This window comes from Aethalodelphis obliquidens, unplaced genomic scaffold (assembly GCF_003676395.1).
Source record: "Aethalodelphis obliquidens isolate GAN/ISIS:26980383/991018 unplaced genomic scaffold, ASM367639v1 scaffold12, whole genome shotgun sequence".
In the NCBI taxonomy this organism is placed as follows: domain Eukaryota; kingdom Metazoa; phylum Chordata; class Mammalia; order Artiodactyla; family Delphinidae; genus Aethalodelphis; species Aethalodelphis obliquidens.
This window is the reverse complement of record NW_020837956.1, coordinates 32,605,111-32,632,562: the sequence shown is the minus strand read 5'-3', so window position 1 is coordinate 32,632,562 and position 27,452 is coordinate 32,605,111. Positions and strand designations below refer to the sequence as shown.

Below are 27,452 nucleotides of genomic sequence, written 5' to 3'. Positions count from 1 at the left end.
CACACACACACACACACACACACACACACACACACACACACACACACACGAGGGCACGTAAAACTGTGAAATCCAAATCAGGTCCAGAGATTGTATCACTGTCAACGTCTTGGTGATAATTATACTATAGCCATGCAAGATGTTACCACTTGGGGAAACTGGGTGAAGGGTACAAAAAATCTTGCTGTTATTTTCTACAACTGAATGTGAACTTAAAACTATCTCAAAATAAAAAGTTAAAAAATGTTTAAAAACTGGAAAAATCTGCAACACTTTATTTCTCTGGAGGATGCAAAAGCTTCCATGGACACACCTGAAGGTCACAGATGGGCCAGCCTAATGTGAGTCCTCCACTTAGTGCAGAGAAGTTACAAGTCAGCGTCATTACTGAATTCCTAAAAGTAAGGGTCTCCGTGGTAGGTAAGTGACTCGCCTCAGCAATTTACACCTCTGGCTTTGCTTTTCGCCCCTGAAGGCCACAGAGGGTTTGGGTGTTCGCACCACAACCCTAGGCGGGCCGCCCACAGACTTTTAGCACAGTGCTGCACGTCAAACGTTACATGGACGGAAACCAGTGCCACTGAAAAACGTGCAGATCAAAGCGTTACATGGACGGAAACCAGTGCCACTGAAAAATGACTCGGGTGATCAACGTTCCCATTTGATTTCTTATTTTGATGGTGTGTGCACGTGTGCGTGTGCACATGCGTGTATGCAGGGGTGTGTGGCAGGCAGCAGGGCTGGTTCACAGTTAGGGAGCCCCCCTTCTAGTTGCAGTTCTGATGCATTTGAGATAAAGAATCTTTAAAATGAAAACTGACACGCTCGCCTATGGAATTCAGGAGTGTGTCAGGAATGCCCTACACAGGACGAACGGGGAACGGCAATGTTTAAATACATCACTGTTTTATGCTCAAAGAGGCCCATGGCAAGTTTTAGTGGGAAGACCTGAGCAGAGATATGAATACGTTAAACGGCAGTGAGGGAAAAAAGACACTGAAAGTATGCAGCATGATTTTCTCCAGTTTTCCCTTCTTCCCGATGTCTTGGATTTCCAATTAAAAATCAGCTAAGAAAAAAAAATCTCATTGCAGTTCTTAGTTTCTTGTAAATTCCCAACATTATGCAACTTTTATTTCAGCACAGAGAGACAGGGAGGTTACCACTGGACAAGTCCCCTCAATTCCCTACTTCAGTCTAGTTTCTAGAAAGGCCCTTGTCATGCTCAACTATCAGTGATAACGAAGCATTTTTTTTTTTTTTTTCCTGTACGCGGGCCTCTCACCATTGTGGCCTCTCCCATTGCGGAGCACAGGCTCCGGATGCGCAGGCTCAGCAGCCATGGCTCACGGGCCCAGCCGCTCCGCAGCATGTGGGATCTTCCCGGACCGGGGCATGAACCCGTGTCCCCTGCATCGGCAGGCGGACTTTCAACCACTGCGCCACCAGGGAAGCCCCACGAAGGGCATTTTTATCAACACAAAATCTTTAGAGAAACTTTACATTATTTTGAAAATATATCTAAATGAATAAAGGCACTAGGTTTTTCTCATTTTGTTCATTATTACTGTTTCCAAATGCAATTATGTTCTGCTTTCTGCATCCTTTGTCATTGACAACATTGTACATCCATGACATCTGTTCATCAATCTCTTCACTGCACCACTGCTCTAGGATCCTGCTGCCCTCTCTGGTCCCTAAAAGACATCCTCTTATGTTTTTGTTAAAGCACACACATACACGCTTCAAGTGAAAGAATGATCGCCCTGCAGAAGGGCTTCAGTAAGGACAATACAATGCAAATTCATTAAACACAACCCTGAGCTATCTAACCCTAAAGTGTAAAATTTAAAAAGGGAAGTGAAAGCTTCTTCCTTAATCATGAGAACAAGGCAAGAGCCTTGAGGGAGGACACTCCAGCCTTGACACTAGCCCCCATTCCTCCAACGAGGAGGGGCTTCAGTGGTGCTGTCAGCCGCCAGAGGAAACACGAGCTCGAGATTCCCGATGGTGCCAGGAAACATGACTCTTTCTCACCTTTTATTAGTAGATAACCAAACACATGCAGGCAAGAAAACCTGCTTGATGCTAGGAGCTCCTCGACTAAGACTTCAAGTGGCAAGGACTAGTCCGCTAGTCCCAGGCTGCTCTGACATTTTCTTGAGACGAATACACGGCTTCTCTAGAGAAAATGCTTCATGATCTGGGTTTGTATTCTTGGCACCTAAACCCAGAGTGTGGTTCATGGGAGGAGTTTAGTGAATGTTTGTGAAAGAGACAAATATCTACTGCTTAGACAAACAGAAACAGCTAATGTGGTCAGAGTGGAGATAAAATAGTCCTGAGTAAATCACGGTTGTTCTTGATGAGAATGGCATTACTAATTCATTTCTCTGAAACATAAGAAAGAAATTCCGCAGGGAGCACCTTAGCAATGGCAGTGATGTGGTCCAGGGCCATGGCGTGCAGACGCTCATCTCGGCTCTCGAGGAGAAGCTTCAGAGACGGGAGCAGCAGGGCCTGGTGCTGCAGCAGCGAGCATAGCTCCTTCACACCCTGGAAGCACAAGGGCAACTTTGTGAGTGAGAAGGAAAGGGAGCGCGTCAAAGCGCTGGCATGATTCTGCTTGTGTCTTTCCACACCTTTTCCTATGAGTGTGTGTGTGTGTGTGTCTGTGTCTGTACAAAATGCACACGTGGGACCACGCTGATTTAGTGTTTGATACCTGTTTCACTCACTTCACCATCTATTCATAAAATCTCTCCAAGTATCAGATATTCATCTACAACGTTGCTATGTTAATGGCTGCACAGGATCCCGATGGATGGATATAGGACTGGAATTTATTTTCCTAAACTCTCAGAGCTCTAGTTTCCTCCCAAGTGAAACAGAGGTAAACTGTATCTACTCTGCAGTGGTGTGTGTGTGTGTGTGTGTGTGTGTGTGTGAATAAGTATTAGTGAATAATAATGTACAATGCTCAGCATATACTAGACGCTTAACAATAAAAACTATTGTCAATTGTTAAAATTATCAAAAATATCTAGTTATCACCCACTGTAACAAAGGAAATCAGCAATTTGCATATTTTAAAACCTGTTTATAGTTAATGTCAATGTAAACTGGATGCTTGATATACTTAAGATGCTCCATCTTCAGAAAAAGTACCTGTGGTCCAGAAACATGAAAATGGATTTAGATTGTCACAGACATATTTGCATTTTATTCGCGGCCCTTTTTTTATGCTGGCTGAACCTGCCATCAGAGAGCAGGCTTTTCTATAAGATAACGAACGATAATCTTTCACAACAAAAGTATAAAAGCATAGAAAATAAATTTTCAAGCTATTCTTCCCTGCTGAGTTACATGTTCCCTCGGTGTCCTGACTTTAGCTGTAATGTGAAGAACAGAACACTCGGACCAGAGACCGGACAAGAGCGCAACCTCATTATATAAAGCGAGGGCTGTTTTTGAAAGAACTGGGGGTCACCGCCCTGTGTGGGACGACCTTCCTCTTGTGCTACTCCAACAGGAGCACATCGGAGGAGGAAAACTCAAATGCATGACATTTTCATAATTCCTTTACGTTACTATAAAGAGTAGATAAAAGAAGGCTGACATAAAGAAGCCCTGCTTAACGCTTGGGATAAAGGTCTCTTTGGAATTCCACTCACTGTCTTCTATTGGCTTGCACCCAGCAGGCCACCGCTGGAAATCAGGCTGTGCCCCCCAAACCCGTGTGAGAATGATCAATATCGGCTGGGTAACAGTTCTGTAAAATGTGTACTTCAAACACGGATTCTCATTCAGGAAAGTGCTCTGCATGCCTTAAGGCACGTACCGCATACAGAGGCCTCTCGCCCAGCATCTGGGCCAAAGAGAAATGCGGATTTTTAATCTGGGATGCCAATACCTGCAGAAAACACTTGGGAAGACGAAATATAAACCCCCGTGCATGACAGTCCAGCCCAGCTGCCACGCACCAACCTGCTTCCTCCGCCCTCCTCCCTGTAGCCTTACGGCCTCGCCCTCCCACCCTGCACAGTCCTCTGAGAGCAGCACCTGCACGGGAGACCTCCCTCTCACCACGGGATGCTCTGAGCTGCACTGTCCAGCAGGGCAGCCGTGGGCCATGTGGGGCCTGTGAGCATTTGAGATGTGGCTAGTGCAACTGAGAAACTGCATTTTAAATTTTATTCAATTTCACTTAAGCTCGATTTTCATACCCACGTGTGGCCCATGGCTACCACAGTGGAGGGTGCAGCAGAGAGTGTGAGGCTCTCACGGACCTCTGGGTCTTCGCACACGATGTAACCTCTGCTGTCTCTCTCTCTTTGATTAACCCCTACTCATCGTTAGGTCTCAGCTTACAAAGGCACAAGAAAATTCCATTCCCTGCGATGGTACCTCTGATGTCCCAGGTTTGGCGCTCCTGTATTCTGGCTATACCTCGTTGAATATTTCCTACGTTATCTGTCATCTTGTATTATTGTAATCATTCATTTGTCTATCTGCCTCACTTGAGGGCAAGGAGCTTTTTCCTTCTCTGTATTCCAAACTTGCTTAGTACATACTGTACCCCGAATTATTTGTATTCTCTCTCTTAACTCTCATATATGCTTATTCAATAAGTTATCAGTAATTGGTAAATAGGTATTTCTCAGTAATTTATGATATTTGGAAGAAGCACATCACTTGGCTGATCTCAGCTTTGATGAAAAATTTATGGAAATAACCTATACACCCCTTTGAGCAGGCATAACGGCTCGATATCCCACAGCCAGACAAGGACACCCAGGGACGGAAGAATTCATTTTATGAGAGCTCCTGAGTGCTTTTTATCTCTTAGCTAACAGTTACTGGCTAAATACGTACTTGTAATTAAGGACTATACTATATTCACCAGGTATTTCCCCCTGTGTTACAAGAGGACAGTTTATTAGGATGTTTATAAAGGGATTTGGGTAGCTGCAGGAAAGGTCCAAGTAGCAAAGGGAACCACAAAACACCTTATATGGTACGTTCGCAGCTCAAACCTGTCTGCATCAGGACACAGAACAACAATGAGAGGCCTTGAATGCAGAGAAGCAGGTGGGCTGGGGCCCAGAGCCAGGCCAGAACCCTGGGCGCTGGTCCTCCCTGTGGACTGGGGCTTATGGTGATGCCCTGGGCCCTATGGCTGACGGTCGTCAGAGCAGTGGGACCGGTCCACCAGCGGTCCTTCTGTCCTCACGCGACCCTCCCACTGGTCCTGGGGTATCCGGCACCTAAAGGTGTGGCAGGGCCCGCAGCAAGAGTGTGGAGCACAAGGTGTGCAGGGGTGGGTGTCGTCGATTCGAAAAATCGAGCTCTTGATGTCCTCAGGAGTGCCTCAGCCGTGAGAGAGAACAGTCACACTAAGCCTGAGAAGCCGGGGTCAGCTGGGCTCCCTCGTGAGCTGGGGGGCGGGCTCCCACACACCCGCCGCAGTGTCTGCCCTGCTAGTTCCTGCTGTGCCTCTGCAGGGACCCTCGGGGGCAGCCACAAGTAGATGGAACTTGGGATTTTTACATCTAAATGCCAGGAACTTGTTTTATGCCAAGTCGCCGATTTCTTGTTCTCCAGATACCCCACTCCTGAGGATGCTGCACGCGTTGCCACAGACAGAAGCTGAGAGGAGGATGTGTTAACTGTCAAGACCGTGGGACACATGACCTGTGAGAAACAGTGATTTTATCTTTCTCTAATATTTTCCATCAGCAAAACCATCATGGCCATAAGTAAACAAGTACCATGAGCAACAGCAGGAGATCGTGAAAAGAGCCACAAAGAAAACGAATCTCTACATATGGCAACTTGGTAGGAGGATGGGAAATGGGGATGAAGGATAAAGTAAGCCCCTTTAAGTCCCGTCAGAGCTAATCAGGCAAACGCATCTCACACACCGGGCAGTAGGGCAACCAAAGGTACTGGTGGAAAAAGAAGTGAGTCATGGATAATTTTACTGCCACAGGGATACTAAATCTCATGGAAGTCTGAAATGAGACTATGTAGATTCCAAATGCGGTAAAATAAACTTAACAAGACATTTCCATTTTATGATAATACTGTTCCTTCCTTTGAAACCATTCTGATTCACATTTGCGCAAATTCAGTGATTAATAAAAATAGTACACGACATTTGCAAAGTTCCTTCAATCATGGCATCCTAAGAAAAAGAATCTACATATGTACCCAATTAAAACACAGAAGGTAGCAAAACAAAAATGAAGAAAAGTCACTGTGGCAACAGAGCTCTTGATGATGATCTTTCAAATCATCAAATTGGAACAGAGAAGCGATAACGACCCACTTCAAAATGGGGCTCAATCCAGTACCTTACTCCTCACCCCAAGAGAATGATGGACTCATGAGAGACGGTGAACTAAGTGCTACGGATGAAGAAGTGAAGACACAGCCTCAGGTCACGCTCCTCCCAGGACTGGGGACCTCACAGAACAGTCGGAACAAGAGTCCCCGCTGAGGTCATGTGGTCTAACCCCTTGTTTCAGAGATGAGAAGGTGGAGGTCCAGAGATCCTAAATAATGTCTTCCTAACCTAGATTCAATAGAACTGACGGTAGGACACTTCTGGTGTTTGGTCCTAATCTAACAATGCTTGATCTTAGCTTATGTTAAGGCAGAGATGAAACCCATGTTATTTACTTACCCTGGTGGGGGTAAGACAGTGTGTTGAGTCCCCACTCTCTGCAGTATGCTGAATCCTGCCTTGGGTGAAACAGAGATGCTACAGCCATGGTTCCTACCCTCCAGGTGCTCACAATATAGCAGAGCCGATCACAGGTAGATAAGCATCTGACACAAGCAAATCACAGGCTACTGGAGCAAGGGGAAGTTATCTTTGGTGCTGGTACTTTAAATATTTTATAGAATAATTCTGTCATCCTGGTGGTTGAAGACGTCTTTAAATGGACACAGTATTTTAAATTCAATCAAAAAACACTTAGCCAGTCCTTCATTCAGAAAACAATTCATTCAATTGCATTCATAAAGAGAATATTTTCCTTGAGTGAACAATGAAGATTCAAAGAGTCCTATTTACAATTTTGTTTTCAAGTTTATCTGCTATGTGGTAGAAACTCAAAAACCAATTGATCAGTTTAGTGCCATTATCCAAAGGCTTAAATTTAAGACATGTAAATTGCTCAAACGATACATTGCTGAGGTCAGATCCACAGCAGGGGGCTGTAGTTAATACGTGCTTATTTTAGAATGTACAAATTTACATATATATTACACAAATATCTCTGGGACACATATTATAGGATCAAATAGAGAACAAGGTCAACATGGAGGTGGCTGAGTTTTTACCATGTTCACAGAGAATAAATATTGTGGTTATGCAATCTTATTACAATGATGTCAAAAAAGTATGTGAGAATCAGAGTGTCTGGTTACCTGCCGAGGAGTGCTAAGGTAGCTGCTATGTTACCAACTGGCCTGGGTCAGCCAGACAGGACACTTGAGCTACCGTGACCTCTTAGAACAGAAACTTGAGCTAGACATAAAAGGGCACCCAAAAAACCCAGAAAACTGGGTTCTACTCTGGGACTTGTAAAAGGAAAACTGCTTCAGAGCTCCAACAAGGAGAAAATGACCTCAAAGAATCCTTTTAGCCCTGCTTTTCTTCATTTGATCGGTCACAAATTATGGGCTTTACTTTCCCTACTGATAACTTAAGCTAAATGTTCCCCAAGTACAGTCACTGGTATTGTTTACACCAAAGAGCTGGGAAAAGGAAAGGGATATCCCCCAGGAAAGCCACTTGAAATAGCCACTCACCTCTGCAGGGAGCATCTGTTCGGTGTTATATAAAGAGCGGCAGATTTTCAAAACTTCATTCCCCAGCCCTTCCTTGTTCTCCACCGTACATCTGGTTAGCATCACTGTAGCCAGTCTCACCCATGGATTATTGGTTATGCTGGTTTGAAGGGAGAAAAATGCAAGGCATGGGAAACGACGAAACTTATAACAATTGTGATAAGAAATTTTAAAACAGAAAAGAAATCCCACTTTTTCAAGTAAAATGCTTTTGGCAAATTGCAGTCATAACCTGCATGATGTGTTCCTTCACGCCTATCTTGGAGAAAAGACACCAGCCCACAGAGGGGAAAGAGCTTGCTGTGGTATGGACAAGTGCCCCAGCAGCATGGGGCCAGTGGGTGGACGCCAACCAGTACAGACTGCTTTGAAGCCCAGCAGCTCAGGCTGACATTCCGGCTCCCTGACTGCTTGCGCGAGTCACAGAAGTGACTTCTACACTCTCAGCCTAGTTGTATTGTTCTGGGGACGCCACCCAGCCTGTTCTGGGGACGCCACCTCCCCACCACGTCCTCTGGGGACGCCACCCTTTTTTGGGCCTTGGTTCTTCTCACGGCGAAAAGGCAATTTAATGTTTTCCTTGCAGGCTTGCATTGCTTAATGAATGACGTTTGCCATTGTGAAGTATCGCTCTCAAGAGCAGGCACATCTTACTAGGTACTTCTCTTATTTCTGAGACATAAAAGCACAAAAGTTTGCCTTTTGTTTCCCTTCTCTGGCAGCCGCTACCTTGACTTCATAAAAACATCACGATTTATATTTCAAGAGACAAGTGAAAGGTACATTCATTCTGGGGTACTGATTTTACTTACAACATTTAAAAATAATTTTACTCTTTATTAAGAGTCTGTTGTCTCATTAGCACAGCACTAGCTTCTAGCCACGGAACACCAAAGGATGGTCCCTCCCTGGAAAGAATTTCACTCCTTGTGCCTGAGAAAAACATCAAGCGCAACAACAAGGGGACTCAGAATACTAGCCTTTGGCAAAGCCTTTGTGTCTCAGCTCAAACTAACAACTTGTGGGGACAACGAATGCTGCTTATTTCAAGGTACAAACAAAGCTCAGGGAGCATCTGGTTGACGGATGAGTCTTCGTACACTAGAGGACTCGCCCTCTGCTTTCCTCTTTAAAGTCTGGATTCAGTTCTCCTGGGGTTTTCCCTAACAGGCCACCTCCCTGAAGCAGAATTGCACAGTGCATCCCAGTGGCTTTTACAACAACTATCAAAACATATTGTCCAGTGTGTACAGGTCAATCCCAAACTCCCTAACTATCCCTTCCCCCTACCCTTCCCCTCTGGTAACCATAAGTTTGTTCTCCAAGTCTGTGAGTCTGTTTCTGTTTTGTATATAAGTTCATCTGCACCATTTCTTTTTAGATTTACACTGCTGTATTTAAAATGGATAACCAACAAGGACCTACTGTATAGCACAGGGAACTCTGCTCAGTATTATGTAACAACCTAAATGGGAAAAGAATTTGGAAAAGGACACATGTATATGTTTAACTGGATCATTTTTCTATATGCCTAAAACTATCACAACATTGTTAATCAACTATACTCCAATATAAGATAAAAAGTTAAAAAAAATGTATTTTACACCAGCCAGCTGTGATACACTGGAGGAAAACTACGGATCTTCCCTAATGCAAATCTATTATGCTTTCCATACATGTTCTGACAAGGGACTGAAACCAAAACTCCAAAGTTGGTACCAGTAAATTAGCAGTCATGTGGATCAAGCAAAGTTCTTGAAAGTCCAATTTTTGACTTTACCATGTTGATCGGCAACATTCAGTCATCGCCACACTACCCCTCCCTCCCCGCTCCCCACGCTCCTCTCCCCTTTTCTGGTTGTTCTGGAAGTGCTGGAGTCATACGTTGGATCGTCTGGGGGAAAAAAAGTATTCCCAAGTACTTTTAAGGACCTGTTTTAAGTGTTCCCTCATACGTTCTCCTGTGCTAAAACACCAGTTTGAGCAGGAAAGAAGCAGAAATGGACTTTATTTGACTTATTATTCAGTCAAATATGTATGTATAACTGGTTATCGCTTAGGTAGAGGAGACACAGCTGGTAAGAGGGTTAAGTGGACTCTGGTAATGCTTGGTTCTGATGCTAATGATTTCGTAAAGGAAGTCTGTAAAACACAGGTTACTAGCAACTTACAACTTTCACACAGGACTACAAAAGCAAGAATATATGTTTGAAAATGAGTATCTTTTTGTCTCCAAATGCATTAAATGTTTTAAATGCAGGAAGTGTTTTAAGGAAGCCGAGTTTGCTTCTCGTGGGTAAGTGAGTGAGTTGCAGTGGTCAGTGTTCCAGAAGTAAGAGGAACTGCAGAGCCACAGTTAGCGAATCTGCCGGAAGCATCATACTTGCAATTCGAAAAATTCTCTTCAGACTCAGAGACCCATTTTGAGTGTATGAAGAAATCTGTAATTCAACTCTCACGATCTCCTAAAAAAGGGAAGCATTACTGACAATGTAATTAGTGGGTCCCACATCTATTTCCCATTATCATCTCCTAGGAGCCGTTTAGAAACTGAGGCCCAGGCCCCGGTACCGAGAGTTGGACTCGGCGAGCCAAGCATGGGACTGTGTTTTTAACAAGCACCCTCAGGTCCCGGGGCAGCTCTGCCAAGATAATTGGAACCAGATGGAAATGCTGTTTCAAGGCACTGTCACAAGCGACACTAAAGCTTTCACGATGTGGGAACTTGCACTGCACGGTTTTAGAGTGAAGGTAAGAACCTATGCTCAAGCGCAGATGTCAGCACGGCAGCGCTGCCACGGATGCTCGATCTAAGAGACGCTTCTTGCCTTTCCGAAAACACTTGGTTAAAAAAACAAACCCAACCAAAATGCCCCCCTCCTTGGTTTGCTTCAGGAATTCCTAACGGTCTCGTCTGAGGGTGAAGGTAAAGGGGCTTGCCCAGATGTTCCTTAGCGTTCCTGAACTGCTCACGGAATCATTTCGAGAAAACATCCTTCTGTGTACATCTGAGGTGTGGAGACACGTACTGGTCTGGGTGCACAAAGTGCTGGCTGACGCGGGAACAGCAAGGTGAGTCCCGGCCGCCGAGACATTCGCAGCAGAAGCGCGGATGCTCTCGTTTTTTGCCAGAGGAGCAGCAGTTCTTGACAGACAGCATATGTGCTCAGAGGAAATCTGGCCACTTCTTCCAAAGGACTCCTTGGCTGGCAGCACAGGGACTGTGTGCCCATCGGGGCAGCTCTAGTGGTGCCTGCAATCTCAGCCTGACACAGAGGATCAGCACGGGCTGTGGAGGTTCCAGCAGCTGTTGGAACTCTGTCTCCTCCGTCTCAGGGCCAGGTGCTGCCTGAAGCTGTTGAACTTCTGAGCTTCCACGTTCTCATCCGTAAAATTCGGTAACATCACCTTCCCATGTAGCTTTGCTGTGTGACTTGACAGTGTATGTCAACTGCACATACACTGTGTTCTCAATAAATGGGAATTATCAATTTATTCCCCATGGATTCTCAAGTTAGCATTGTAAGCCGTGTTAAAAGAGCGTCAAAACAGGTCCTGGTGAAAATACTGGCACAAAATTATTTTGCTGACATCCTAAATCAGATGTTATTATCAAGCATTGTCTATTTCTGAATAAAATATTTGGCTTTAGGGGTAAGGAGAAATGGAAAGAAACTGTGATATTTCAAGAAAAACAATTCTAATTTCATCTAAAGGTTTATACTGATTTTATATATTTCTTTCATTGGCTCTTCTGAAGGTAGTGATTTTTTAAACCTAGAGTCTAGACAAATAGGAGTCTACTTTTATGTTAATACTCACGTATATTCCCGTTTCACAGGCGGCCAAGCCTGCAGGAGCAAAACCAGGTGCTGGAACTCGACCTCTCGGTGACTGGCCTCCAGGAGCTCCACAAAGAGCAAGTAGCGCTTCTCTTCATCCTCCGTGTCAGTTACGTCCACCTGGAAGGCGGAACACACACTTGAAACCCACAGCAAAGGCCACGGAATTGCTGTCCGGAAAAATTCAAATTTGATTATTTTGATTAAATGCTCTTTCGGAAACTTTTAGTGTGTCAAGGGGAAATTCAACAACATCTCCCCCACCCCTACTCCCCCAAAACCTTCAAAAGCTCTACGTTTCACCCAACTTCAAACATCTATGTTAAAAATTGCTTAGAAGGAAGTCACAGGAAGGTTCTTAACATTCTTTAGCAAAATAAATTCAAACAAGTAGACTTCCATAGAACTGGCTTATTGGCATTCAATGTATGTTATGTTAAAATACTTAACTGTTTCATGTGAAATTATAATAGTTCACCATACTCAATGTTAGCCAATGTTTTTAGTTTAAATTATCCTGCATTGCTAATTTTCATTTTAGAATGAGTATCGCTAAATCTTCACATTGTCTAGAAAATTTCTCTAATTTGAAAGTAAAGATTTTACTAAAGTACATTTGACATGGAATTTTTTTTGCTATAAATCAAAATAAAGTAAAATAACTTTTATTCACATCTCCATTTCTAGTGCAGAAGAAGTCTATCAACTAAAATACTAATTTTTCCTCTCATTGAATAACCAAATGATACTTCTTTTACATTGAGGCAGTCCTCAAGCAAGTCGTATCTCCAACACCTCTGTGAATAAAATGTTTCCTTTTTTTTTTAAGTTAGAAAGCAGTTTTAAATATAAAAGTAAGCCAAAAGCTGGTTCTCTTGTTTCCTAGCCTCTCCCAACATAGACTCTCTATATTTGGACTCAGATGATAATACTCTGAAAGAATAATGAGAACAGATGGTTACCTATATATTTGCTGAATTGTCTATACTAATGCATGTTTCCAAAACATTTGATTTCATGGTCACCCTGGCTCTGACCCCAGCAGTCACCTGAAAAAGTTATACCATGAATTCTGCATTTTCACAAAAGTTGATATGTACAATGAAATTACTGGTAATTACCATGTGGAGTCTTCCTCACACAGTGGCCATTAGGATCCTTCCAAACCTGACTTAAAGCCCCATGTCATTCTTCCACAGAATAATAACCCAAAAGCTTTTTCTTGTTTTTAAAATAATTTTATAATACAGTAAGTTAGCTGATCCTTCCAACAGTTTTGTATGGAGAACTGCACAGGTATTTTTAACCTCAATCTACAGATGAAGAAACGGGCTTATCTGTCCTGGTAACATGGCTAGCAAGCAGCAGAGCTGATATATAATTATACTCAGATCAGGATGTTCTGAAGCTAGAGGACTCAGTAAGCTAGAGAAGCTCTGAATTATTCAAATTAGTAGTCTAATTGGGAGTTTGGCAATATTTTCTTGCCTATTTATAAAGAAAGGTTTTAAAAAAAAACAAAACCCTCTCAAACTCAAGACATCCATCTGTCATTATCTGACCTCACCACCTTCAATTCCTCTCCAGCCTTGGGGCCTCCCAGGCGCTCTGTGCATTCATCACTCCCGCTTCCACCTGGGGAACTTGGACCTGCTTCCTCTGCCTGGCACATTCTTTCTTCAGATACCTGCATGGCTCATTCTCTCATTTCTTTCAAATCTCTCAAATGTCACTTTTTGAGGGAATACACTGCGTAACTACCCCCCCCCCAAAGTAGCATATTCCCCCACCCCTATCTACCTCCCTCACCTTTATTTTCCTTCTTAGCACTTACAAGTACGTGACATATTGCATATTTGTTTGAGAAAACAGAAACTTATTTGTTCACTGGTTTATCCTCACTACGTAAAATAATACCTGATATAGAATAAATGCACCGTACTTATTTAGTGAATGGATGAAATAATGAATGGATATACAAATGAATGAAGATAATTTATTTATAAAATCTTGTAACGCAGAACTATATTAAATATTCATGGAGTTACCATAAATTTTTGGCTGTTCTTTTTTTATTGGAGATAGATGTAAGGTTTAAAAAAAAGATCCCACCAAAAGGAAATCACTAAAAAAGACCCAGAGGTAGCATGTGTATTGACATTATGTTTCAACCAGTGATGCCTTGCGGTTAGCTATGTGATTTCAATAAAGTCCCTTGTTTTGAGTCTCATTTTTCCTCGTCTGAAAATTGGGCTCCCAAAATCCCTGATGTCCCAGAAGTTCTAAGGAGGTGTCTGGAGGTCCGCAGCAGGGTAAATGGCTGCTTTCTTCTTTCTGAGTTATAATCTGAGTTTATTTGTAGAGAAGGTTTTGTGCTTAAAAAAATATTTTTTAAACAACTGAATGCTCTGTCTCCCAGCAGTGCCAATATTCCAGTTTCTTTAATTAACTGCAGTATAATTAAAACAAGATGATTCTCCCTTACATGAAATGCAGCCATATCATGAAAATGAAGAGATTAGGAAAAAGTGATTCATGTTTTCAATATCATTTAGATTTATTTCTTTTCAGAAACTATAATAGCTTGTAAATTTTCAGGGCATGAACTGTATCATAAGGGAAGGAAAGAGAAACTAGAAACTAGAAATTAGATCTCTCTCTGTTTGTTTTTATATTAGTGTACAAATATTAGTTTCCATTTTAAAAAATGTGTTTGCTAATAAGTGTTTTGTACAATGCCTTTCTCACATGTACACAGAATTGTAAGAGTATGGCTTTGTCAGGAAACATTTTCTCCTGAATCCTCACTAATCATTTCAATTATTAGTAACTTATTTTTCAGAGCATTGACACCCATGTTTAAAATACAAATGTGAAAAATGTAGTAACTTAACACAATTAACCATTTTGTGTATGGACACTTGCATACTCCCTTGTTATCAAAAAGGATGTCAAATTGTTATTACTCAGCTCTTAAGAAAGCAGTTTTAAATTCTATCACTGTAGCTATGAAAGCTTTACCTTATTTGAGAAGAAAATGGGCCTAAAAATCAACTTGAGCACATGTTTTTTTTTTTAACACATGATAAAGAATATACTTTGTTGGATCATTATATACTCTGAGTATGATGAGTATAATGAGTAATCATTATATACTCTGATACACAAGTGTTCATCTAGGACTTGTGTCCACATATTAAAATAACTAAATTTATCAAAACTTACCAAAATAACATAAGCTTATCTTGTTCATCATGTCTATAAGGCTTTAAAAATAAATTCTGGTAACTAAAACTCAAAATGAATTTTTGTATAAAGAAATATACAAGGTAAACATATACAAGGAACTTCCAGCTTGAACAAAATGGCTTTGACCCATTTTTCCCTACTCCTCTCTGCTAAGCACAACTATAAACTATGAAAATAATGAGACACCAAATGAGAACTCTTAAAAGTAGGAAAAAAGAAAGCAAACTAGTTTGGGACCCTAGGACTTGAGGAACAATGCAGCAGGAGGGTATCTTGTGTTCCTTCACCAACAGAAGGAAGACACTTAGACCCAGTGTTTCCTGACTCCTCACCTAGAAACAGAAGACATTGCAGGTAAGGTCATTTCTCAGAATTCCAGAAGAAAGGGAGAAAGAAAGTGGAGCTGAAAGAGTATTTTAAGAAATAATATCTAACAACTTCTCAAATTTGGTGGAAGATATGAATCTACAGGTTCAAGAAGCTGAGCTAACCCCAGAAAGGGTAAGTCCAAAGAAATCCATTCCAAGACACAACCCAATTAAACTCTTGAAAACAAAAGACAAGGGAAAATATCTTGAAAGCACCCAGAACACCACATTACCTAAGAAAGAACAACAATTTGAATAACGGGATTAATCATCTGAAACGATGGAGGCCAGAAAGAAGTGGCACAATATTCTTCAAGTGTTAGAAGAACTGTCAATTGAAAATTCTCTATACAGAAAAACTACCCTTTAGGGAAAAAAGGAAAATAAAAACATTTTCAGATAAGGAAAACTAAAAGAATCTGTTACCAACAGCCCTCATCTTAACAACTAGCTAAAGGAAGCTCTTCAAACAGAAAGGAAATGATAGAAGAAGGAACTTTGGAACATCAGAAGGAAGAACGTAGAGTACAAAAAGCAGAAATATGGGTAAATACAATAGACTATCCTTTTTTGTAGATTTAGACAAGCTTTTATAAAATGTAAATGGAAAGACATTCCCTAGAATAGCTAAAACTATCTTGACAAAGAAGAATAAGGTGGGAGGAATACCTCTACTTGATATTGAGATTTATTATTTAGCTACAGTAAGAAAGATAAGTGGTATTGGTAGAACGATAGAGACAAAGATCAAAAGAACAGAATAGAGAACCCAGCAGCAAATATACCCAACTTATTTTTGACCAAGGGCAAAAGCATTTCATTGGAGGCCAGATAGTGTTTTCAACAAATGGTGCTGGAGGAAATGGATATCCCTAGGCAAAAAGGGAAATAAACCTCAACCCAAACCTTACACTTAATGCAAAAATTATTCAAAGTTGATAAGAGATTTAAATGTATTAAATGTTAAATGTAAAACTATAAATCTTTAGGAAAAAAAAACATAAGAGAAAACCGTGAAGATCCAGGGATAAGCAAAGTGCCTCTGCTCATAAGACTTGGAGAAACGTGAGAAATCCATGGAGAATTGTCTCTCAGCAGTTTTTTGAGACGTTTACAACCCATCCTGCTGGGAAAGAGTCCAAGACTAGTCTATCTTAATGCCAAACTCTGTTCTTTAGAAAAGAGCATTAAGTGAAGGTTCCTAAACATGGTTTTCTAGATGACCAAAGAGTTAATACTTCTTCTTTTGAAGAGTAATATTTACTGTAAAATTTATTTAAGAAAATGATGACACACTAAGTTTAAAAAGGTACGTCTTTTGGGCTTCCCTGGTGGTGCAGTGGTTGAGAGTCCCCCTGCCGATGCAGGGGACACTGGTTCGTGCCCCAGTCTGGGAAGATCCCACATGCTGCGGAGCAGCTGGGCCCGTGAGCCATGGCCACCGAGCCTGCGCATCGGGAGCCTGTGCCCCGCAAAGGAAAAGCAAAAAAAAAGGAAAGGCCCACGAAAAAAAAAAAAAAAAAAAAAAAAAAAAGGTACGTCTTTATAATTAGACCCATATATATACTAAGCCCCTATGCCAGTGACTTGAGTTATTTTCACATATACTATGTATTCTTCTATCATTGATTTCAGCCCTTATAATAAGTTCCACTTATTACTTCTAGTCATTTTTCTTGGGTTTTCCAGAAATTAGGATGATACAATCAATAATAATGGTAATTTTGACTTTTTAAAAAGTTATAGCTCCTACTTCTGTTTCTTGTCTTGCTACATTGACTAGGATGCTGAAAAATAATAAAGATATTGGGCATTCTTGTTTTGGTTTTAATTTTAATAAAAATGTCTTCAAATTTTTAGTGTTAAAAAAGTTAGCTATAATTAAAATCCTAGTGATCAGCAGGGAACATGAAGCACAGCAAATGATCAATACACATTTTTTGGTAAAAAATATAATAAAAATATTGATGTTATCTACATACTTTCTATAAGATGGTTTTGTCCCAATATATTTTCATATCACAACTAGTAATAGTGCTCATTAATGGTAAAAAAAATTTAAACAACTTTCAGTTGAAGAAAATCACTATGTCATAAATCTGACAAATTATCTAAAAAAAAAATTTAGGAAGAGAAGTATTGCTCTGAGACAATAAAAGTTAAAGCAAACACATCTCAGAGGCTTACAGAGGTTGTGAGAGCATGTGATTTATATTAATATCATGGGAACTAAAATTCCCTAAAATACCCCAAAACAAGGCACCTGGCTGAGCATGAATGTGGACCTATGAAAGAATCAGATTCTCTCTTTTCTGAGAAGTACTGCAGTCCGTATTGAAATATATATTCCCAGTATCTAAATATATTTCATAAAAGTATAAGAGGTACAGAGAAATGACTTCGGTGTCCAAACAGAATATGAAATGACTATAGAATGTATTTTAAAAGAGAGGAAAAACTAACTGTAGGTGGCTATCAAATGCTCCAACATACTTCATAAGGACTTCATAACATACTTCATAACATACTACCATAAAGAGACTCTAAAATAAATAATAAAGGGCAATTCAATTAAATGTGCAGCTTTTAAAACAGTGTTGGTAAAGTCAAAGCAATACAGAAAAATGTTTATTTTGGAGACATTACTGGACCTTTCTGAGGCTTAATTTCCTCTTTTGTAAGATGAAGATCCTTCATATTTATATCACGGTTGTGAACATTAAATAAGAGGATACAAATAAGATAGCTAGCAAGAGGCTGGCACATGGTAGGCGCACAATAAATGATGGGTATTATTTATATTATCATCTATATAATACGCTAGATATAAAAAAGCAGAAAGCTGGATGTGTGCCATGATTTCTTCTAACAAGAATTACGCCTATAGATTAGGCAGGACAGAAAAAGAATACAGAGAAACATGGCTATTTTAGGATAATGGAATCATGGGCTAACTTTTATCTCTTTTTAAAGTCTCATTTATTTGTGCAACAATTAGAGTATTTGAAATGACTCTTAAGCATGCCTTCCAAAGAGCAGTAAAAATAAAATTGAGAGAAATTGCTATTTTTTTTTCCTACACTTTGTTTTATCCTGTCCTTTTCCCCAGTGAAAACAAAAGGAACATGTATCTGTTTTAACACTTCTGTCCCTTCCCCAGTGAGCAGGGGGTGAAAATGTTCACTATTTTACAGGCACCATAGAGTTGCTGACGACTCCATACTGACACCAGTAACTAAGTATCACAGGATTTTAAAGGGCAAAATTCGAATGTGACTCAAACATAAGAATATTTCTTTCCCTTTTGTCTGAAACTGATGTTTCTCTCCTCATTGAACTGGGTGACTTTAGCCCTTGAGGTAAGTCAATTTGTCAAGCAGCTGCAGCCTCCTTATCAGACACAGAGTCACTGTCCTTGAAAAAGTGGACTGAGTCACTTATTCTCAGATGAGAACAGCTTTAACCTTAAATTTCTCTGAGGCTGCTTGAAAGTGAACATGACTGTCTTAAGCTGAGGCACCTCTCCTGAAATCGGCACCTTCCTATAGGCATTGATAGCAGCTTACCTTATCTTCAGATATCTGTAAACATGAACAAGGTATTAATGCATATGAAAGTACTTTATGAATAGAAAACAATTACCAACATGTAGAGGATTATTACTGATAGTAGTATCATTAGTCACCATATTCCTATCCTGAATGTGAGTTTATGAGCTGTTCTAAAAGGCTCATATGATGACACCTGATTTAAAGTTACCAACGCACTGTGCAACTCCATTCACGAACACAGTAAAGTGAGACTGAGTTTTCTGTACACAGGGCTTCAAAATACAAAACAAACAAAAATCCCTACTTCAATAGATATACAGAAATATGAAAAGGTAACAGAAATGATCTCTAGAATACTAGACCCTTGTATGTTACAGCTACTCCTTTTATAAGGTTTCTGGTGGCCAACACTGTCTGTTGTGTCCACTGGGTCTAATCAAGCTCTCTGGTGAAGGAAAGTCAAATTTTTAGAAGACAAAGAAGTCATAAGCTTCTGCTGGACTTAGTCAGAAGCTGTTAGACTTAGCCCACCAATCTCAGCAGTGCTTACACCAGTATCTGGCACACAATAAGTACTCAGTACACAGTATTATTACTATTAACTATAGTAACTGATTATTATTCTTAGATAAGAGAATATAAACAGAACGGAAATTACGATCATGTCCATTTCTGAGTATTTGTAAGTTTTATTAAATAGAAAACATAAAATTGTGGAAATAGGACTAAAGTTTAAATACTAAAAGTAGGATAGCTATCTTCTAGGAGATTTTCCCATTTCTATGGCAGAGAACTAAAGAATAGATGTAGCTACTGAGAGAATTTCATAAGTACTATATCTTGCACTGCTTATAATAAAGGCAAAATGTGTTGTTGAGACAGCCTGAAGGTTCAAACAGCCTTCCCTAGCCCACGCGGAGGGAAGAATATCTACCAAAGAGAGGGTGTACGGATAAGGAACAAAGAAATGAGAGACTGAATTATTTCCCACCTTTGCCTCTAGGTCTGGTGATGAGCACAAACATTTAGCCTCTGCTTCTCTCCTAAGGTATATTAGGAAAATGATATTGTATATCATTGTATATTTGTGAACTCCTCAAGAATAAATGGTTCTCTATTGCCATAAAAAGTCTCTCCTAGGGCACAGCAAACATGCCCTTGGGAGGGGGGGAAACCCAATGAAAGAATTAAGTTCCAAAGGGTTTTCCAGATGTTTGAGGCTGTATGTGTGGTGCATAAACACATAAACATACACAAAAAGCTAGCAACCACACTTATGAGCCATGTTCTACAGCCTACTTAATTTATTGTATCTCAAAAGATAGAAATTACACAATAAAGCATTCCATAATCACTCTCCGTAAGTGCTGTTGTAACTTCAATATATATTTTCTCACGGCTAAATATAATATTTAATGAAAACATTTTTAAGTGAGACATATGAGAGGGGGAAAATACTTTGTTTTAAAATAAGAAGATTTGCCTTACAAATTTTTTCTCTAGGACAAATAATCAATCACGCCATAAGAGTCTCCACAAATACACGTCTACTTTAAAGAACTGCTATACAAGCCAATCTTTTAAGGCCAGACTTTGTTTTTTAGTTAATGTTGATAAAGTATTAATAGAATAATTCATGGAGCTGGAAATGCTTGCACTGTAGTGTATCATTCAGACTCAGGTGGACTACTGGCCCTGCCACCTCATAGCTCTGTGACCATGTAAAAACACCTCACCAAGCCTTAGTGTTTTCATTTGTAAAAATAAGGTAATAATACCTAACCTATCAGGGTACTTTGAAAATAATATAACATAACATAATATATAACATAATACAGGACAATATACATACATACACACACACCTCTATAGGTATCTAACACTGAGTTAACACTGAGCCACTATGGCAGCCACAGTATTGGTAGTTCATTATTATACATCATTCTGCTATGTTTTAGCAGAGGTACTATAAAGATTTCTTAACTACTCTGAGCCTATTTGCTCATGTGTTGAATGGAATGATAAGATCACTTCCATCAAAAGGGTTATTATGATTTGTATCAGTTTCATAGTGATATCACAGGGAGACCTGCGTCAAAATCTTCCTGTGATTTAGGAAATTTCCTTTTTTTCTTGTAAATATGTTAATTTGGCTGCCTAGATAATTATGTAAGCAACAAAATTCCTCATTAAAAAAATGGATCCATGACTTTGTCTTATAATCAGCTTCTCTACTGTTCTGTGTTTAATGACACGTTCCACCACTGACTCGTCCTTGACTGGAACCATGGAAGTCCACACCGAAACATCTTTTTTGCCAACACGGCTAATTTCAAATGTTGCATAATACAGAATTATCTATCCAGTATACATCCCAAAATTTATTCCAGTAACTGCATCTTTTAAAAATGTGATGTTGGGCTTCCCTGGTGGTGCAGTGGTTGTGAGTCCACCTGCCGATGCAGGGGACACGCGATCGTGCCCTGGTCTGGGAAGATCCCACATGCCGCGGAGTGGCTGGGCCCATGAGCCATAGCCGCTGAGCCTGCGCATCCGGAGCCCGTGCTCTGCAACGGGAGAGGCCACAACGGTGAGAGGCCCGCGTACCGCAAAAAAAAAAAAAAAAAAAATTTAAAAATGTGATGTTGTTTGCTCAGGACATTGACCAGGACATTCTGCTCATTTTGTCTGAAAACATTTTAAATATGCTAATATCCCTATGTAAACATCAACTGTAAACAATTGATTGCCATTTCTCTATGGACAAAATCTTCCACCTGTAGGGATGTAGGAAAACATAACTTCTAGTAAATGTTTTTATTATTTATTCAAAAAAAGGGTTATTATGAGTTTCGAATGATAAGATACACATACAAAGCCTAATGTTTGGTTCATAGATGGCTCTAAAAAACATGAAAACTGATAGTATGTGAAGCATCTTCTCAGCTTAAGTAAAAACAGATTTCTGCTGTAATGACCAGAGTTTTTATTTTGAATCTATTTTTATTACAGTTAGAAGTTATCCAGAGAATTATGCGAAGTAGAAGAAAATGGTGGCCATTGAGTTATGTGGCCTCCTATATATTCTCTATATAGAATACCTACATATCCTCCAAAACAAAAAGAACAAGAACAAATAAACTAAATAAAACCCATACATTCAGCACAATTACAGGCCAAGAATGTCTAAACTTCAAAGTATCGTAAGTGAAAAAGGAAGAATGCCAAACTCCAAAGAATGTTCTCTCACATTCCATGTAAATGTTTCACATATTCAGAAAGTGGATCCATAATTGAAATAAACACGAACAGCAAAAACCATACAAATAGATATAAAATTAATCTATAAGTGAATAAGCAAATCACAGTGGAGGTGGTGTGTGTGTGTGTGTGCGCGTGAAAAAGAGAGAGAGAGAAGGGGAGGGAGGGAGAGAGAGAGGGAAGGAGAAGTAACCTTGAAAAAAGATTTCTGAGTACTATTACTCTAAGGCTAAAGACAAAAAGAGCTCTACACAAATATTCTAGCTAGTAAGTTGGCTGGAATTTCCAGAACTACTTTATGTGTACTCTAGGATTAAGCAAATAAATAAATACATTGTGGATAATGAGAGTCAAGTTTCTCACTGACAGAGAAAGGAGTTCACAAATAAGGAAAGAGAGAAAACTAAACTGTGTGGAACTGGATTGGAATTGGAAGGATCAATACAAACTCATGGTTTTGAAAATGAATATAGACAGACATAAAAATAGATGTAGACATATGTGTGCTCTGTCCCCTAAGAGGATCTAGAAACTATAATACCACTGCATCAATGAGTACACCTAGCACCCGAGTCTTGGCTTCTAAATGTCACTCTTCGTTTAAAAAATCAAGCTCTTTAAAGTCAATGACTGAATCCAGTTCCAGGCAGGGAAAGTATAAGGGGGTCTCGAACATCTGTGGTTCAAACAGTGATGGGATGGGCACAAGTCAAAAGGATGCAGGAGAAGACCTGAGCAAAGCATTAAAATGGCGATAGTAATAGATTACAACCGCAGAACAAAATGAGAATCCTTGAGCTTGTAGTGATGTAAATAAATAAATAAATGAATAAATACATACGGGGGAGAATAAATGATAAAAAATACCATTTGGGAGACACCACAGTGATCATTAACTCAGGCAACAGTCATCAATGCATGCTAAAATTAGCTGGTGAAAGTACGGCGAGAAACAGTCCTTACACAATCTCAAAGTACCTCAACACAAGACATGTATTAATCCCAAAGGGAAAAAAGGTAATTTTATATAGAAGAAATATGGTTGACACCACCTCAATCAAGTGATCAAAATGAACACTGTCAGTAAAGGAACACAACAGTACCGTATATCTCCTAAGATAACATAGTGGGAAGGACCCCAAATCACTTCTGTGGTATTCTCACCAAAAATGCACAACTTGGGCTTCCCTGGTGGCGCAGTGGTTGAGAGTCAGTCTGCCAATGCAGGGGGCATGGGTTCGTGCCCCAGTCCGGGAAGATCCCACATGCCGCGGAGCGGCTGGGCCCGTGAGCCATGGCCGCTGAGCCTGCGCGTCCGGAGCCCGTGCTCCGCAACGGAAGAGGCCACAGCAGTGAGAGGCCCGCGTACCGCAGGAAAAAAAAAAAAAAAAAGCACAACTTGAATACACGAACAAAACTCAGACAAAGTCAAATTTAGTGGTATTTTATAAAATAATTGGCCAGTGCTTTTTAAAAAATGTCAAGGTCATAAAAGGGTGGGGGGGAAGAATGAGGAACTATTTCAGATTACGGGACCCTAAGGAGACATGGCATTAAGTGCAACGTGTGACCTGCACCAGACTCGGATCAGAAAAAACCATTAGTGGGCCGACTGACAAAATCTGAATGATGGGTAAAAAAGATAAGGTATTGTATCAGTGTTAGCTGTAGTCATCTGAGATGGTAATATTTGGTGAACCAACATGAAGAATATGTAAAATTCTTTGTATAGTTGACATCATTTTTTTGGTATTAAATATAAAATTTTCAAAATGAAAAGTTAAAAAAATTAGAGAACTTACATCCAACTACCTCACATCCGCACCACCCTCCGGTATTCAAACACTTGTACGTTTCCTGCTTCTTTCCCCCTATTTTTCTTCAACTTTTCCCTCTAATGCATTAGAGGAATGAAGAGACAATAGCAATGCAGCTCCTTGGGAGCACGACTGCTACTAAGCAAAGGGCACTTGGATATAACTGCCCCACTATAAACAAAGCCAACTGGGCTGAGCAGACCCCGGGGAAGGGTGCCCTGCGATGGAGTCAAAGCCATCCCCATGCAGTGACATTTACTAAACTCAAGTTTATTTCCCAGGAGGTGGTCGCTGTGAACTAAGACCCACGTAAGGCTATGAGGACAATCTGCCTGCGTGAAGGGGATAAACAGGGCCTCCCTATTTCACCCCCACTCCCCAAAAAAGTGCTGTTGAGATTTAAAACACACTACTGACAGCCCTGAACTTCGTGTCTTTCTCCACAAAACCGGGTTCTTCTGTATTTCCTAGCTAGCTAAGGAGCACCACTTCCTCCCTGGTAACTTTAGTAGAAATCAGAAAGGCACTGGACTCGTGTCTCATCCCCTGCACCCAAGCAGTCACTGAGTCCACTGGTAGAAACTCCTTCAGCTCTCTTTTCTATCCTCTTCCATCTTCGAAGCTGATACAAAGTTCAGGGCCAAGGTCAGGCAACCTGACCACAGCCTCTGTCCCCTAACTGGTGCCCCTCCAGTCCCATGTTCACGCAGAGGTCAGACGGCTTCTCCTAAAGCCTGGATCTGATCACGCTGCTTCTTGGGCACCAATTTTCCGGGAGGCCTTAGGGTCACTGGGGCAAAAGCTGAGCAGGACATGGGGGCAGCTCCACCGTCTGACCTGCTTCTCTCCAGTTTCATCTCCCAGTGGCTCCTGCTTCCACACCGTACACCCAGCTGTGCTGAACTCAGGTCAAGGATGCCCTCCTCAGAGCAGTCTTCCTCACCACCTCCAGACAGAACAGCTGCCTGCCCTCCTGAGCCCACGCAGCGTGCAGACTTTCACCACAGCACCGAAGCACTTAGAGGACTTGCTCCTCTGTTCACAAATCTACATTCTCCATCGGATAGGAGTCCCCACACCAACAGCGTCCATCTACCTGGACCGGAGTCAGAGCTTTGCATGTGCCATTCCATTTAACCCTCACACATATTATTCCCATTTTACACATGAGGAAACTGAGGTTGTAAGAGGGTCAGTAACTAGTTCAAGTCCCCAGAGCTAGTCAGTGGTGAAACTGGGATTTGAATGCAGGTCTACCTGGTGAAGAGCCCAAACGCTTTACTACCATTTGCTTTGTCTCTTTTTCTAACCCCAGAGAGTAGCACAGTGAACGGTGCATAATCGACGCTTGAAGAATCTTCGATGAATATTTCACATAACGTACAGTTCAAACAGCAGTTATTAGGCACATTTTTCAGAATGTTTTAACTGAGCAGCAATTGACACATATAATGCTGTGTATTGAGAGAGTGAAAAATGCTAAAAGATGAAGCAATGTTTCCTGTTCTCTGAATCAAACTCCTGAGTTCTCACACTTAATCACATCCAATCCACATAAAGTGACAGTGGGAAGAGAAAAGGACAGCAGAGCATGCTACCAAAATGTTACTGCTGAATGTATTCCCCTGGCAAATAGGAAGAGGAGTACTATAGGGCCAAAAAGAACACAGGCTTCCAGATCACACAGAACTGGATGTGAACTCCAGTTCTATAGCTCACAAGCTGTGCAGGTCATGTAACCTCATCTTCTAGGTCACGTGACCTCATCTAAAACACAGCGAACGGTAACTACTTTGCAAGGCTGTTTTAAAGATGAAGTGCAGTGATGTGCACTTAGGACAGACACAGTCCACAGTCTCCTTATCTTCCCCCAGTGATGCCAGTGACAAGAGGGTGAAATCTTTAAAGGAAGAACCCATTATTCATAAGGAAGGACCTTCTCAAGGTCTCCAAACATTTGCAGAACCCAGTGATACGGATGTTCGCTTAACTTTAATCATTTTAGGAAGAAAGGCACATTGATTTCTTTTTCATATGTGGACCAACGTGCTTCTGATTTGTTTGCTTCCACATGAGAAGCAACTAGCTGGTCAGAAATCACCATCGGCAAAATACGGCAAGTTAATACAAAATAGTACCAATCTAAAAGCACCAGGCCACTCTCTAAGGAAACAGTTGCATTATTCCAAGCAAATCATTTTATTTGCATGTAAGGGGGAAGCAGCATGGTCTAATCATCATTCATGGCAAGAATGTCGGACTGAACGTCAGGAGTCTCGGCCTTGCCACTTTAAAGGTGACCTTGGACATGTTTTTTAAGATTTAATATTCATTTATTCAATAAATACTTACTGAGTGTCTGTAAGATCCCTGTTCTCATGGAATTTATATTCTAATGGAAGAAGAAAGACATCACATAATAAATAGACAGACAGATAGAGGGGAAGAAGTTAGCAGATAGGGGTAAGTGATTAGAAGAGAAAAATGCTCATAAAATAGGTTGTGACTGGGTGGATGTAGTCATTTTGGAAATGGTGACATTTATGCTAAAATCTGAGGACGTAACTTCTTCCTTTTTGGACATCCACATCCCTCTCTATAAAATGTGACTACTGAACAAGGATGCTTTTGAACGTGTCTTCCAGTTCTAGGAATTTGTGATTTCATGGCTATTAGAGAAGTACTCGTGTGAACACATATTTTTAACATCAAATATTATCCTATATTTAAGAAAATCATTTATGGCAATGAGTCTTAGCTCTGAAGACATTTAAGGTAACAGTAATTCTTCTGTAATGAACTAAATATAGCTTTGCACACTTAACTTTTCCTGCTGATCTTTGTCGGAGCTCTGTCTGACAAGGAAGTGAGTATTTTGTTGATGTTTTGGCAAATGAAGCCAAGCTGGCCTCTGATGAGAAGGGCTAATGTATCCTTCCATGTATAAATGAATTTGTAATGAGGTTAGAAGTTGTCTTAAGCTAATTCTTTCTGTTGATCACTTACAACCACAAATTCAGACAGACTGAAATTTTACGAAGTGAAATGAAACTCTAAGCCACATGTTCTTTTTTACATAAAAACAGAAAAAAAAATTGAGGTGATGGGGTATGAAATTTTCTAAGGAAACATCAGTATTTTGACCCATATTTTTCATGTACCAGTTAACTAGAAAATTACAAAACCTGAAAAACTCAGATAAATTGTACCAAGGGAATTAACACATTACATTCATTCCCCTCCCCCTCTACCTTCCTCCCTCCCCTCTGTCTCCCTGCTGCTCACCAAGCTGGGGCACATTTCTGGGACGGAAACGAAGGCCTTTCAAGCTGTTGAAAAATGAGGGCCCGTATTCTGCAGGAGCTGGCTGGTTTCCCAGCAACACATTGATTAGCGGGATCACTACTTTGGGCACCTTGAGGATAATTAAATATTAAGTCCCTATTTGATGTATGCAAAGTCTGCCTAAGAGGATTACCAGCCTCAGTGAAGGTAGCAGTCCCA

General features: G+C 40.6%; 1 protein-coding gene across 1 annotated transcript in view; it reads right to left on the bottom strand.

Annotated features, from left to right (window-relative positions):
- NBAS (NBAS subunit of NRZ tethering complex) overlaps positions 1-27,452 on the bottom strand; it is a 287,599-nt gene that overhangs the window by 15,972 nt on the left and 244,175 nt on the right. The window contains exons 39-41 of the mRNA XM_027113927.1: positions 11,683-11,822; positions 7,822-7,960; positions 2,428-2,556 (exon numbers count right to left, since the gene is read on the bottom strand). Coding sequence (XP_026969728.1) covers positions 2,428-2,556; positions 7,822-7,960; positions 11,683-11,822 — 408 coding nt within the window. The remainder of the gene's footprint in view (positions 1-2,427; positions 2,557-7,821; positions 7,961-11,682; positions 11,823-27,452) is intronic.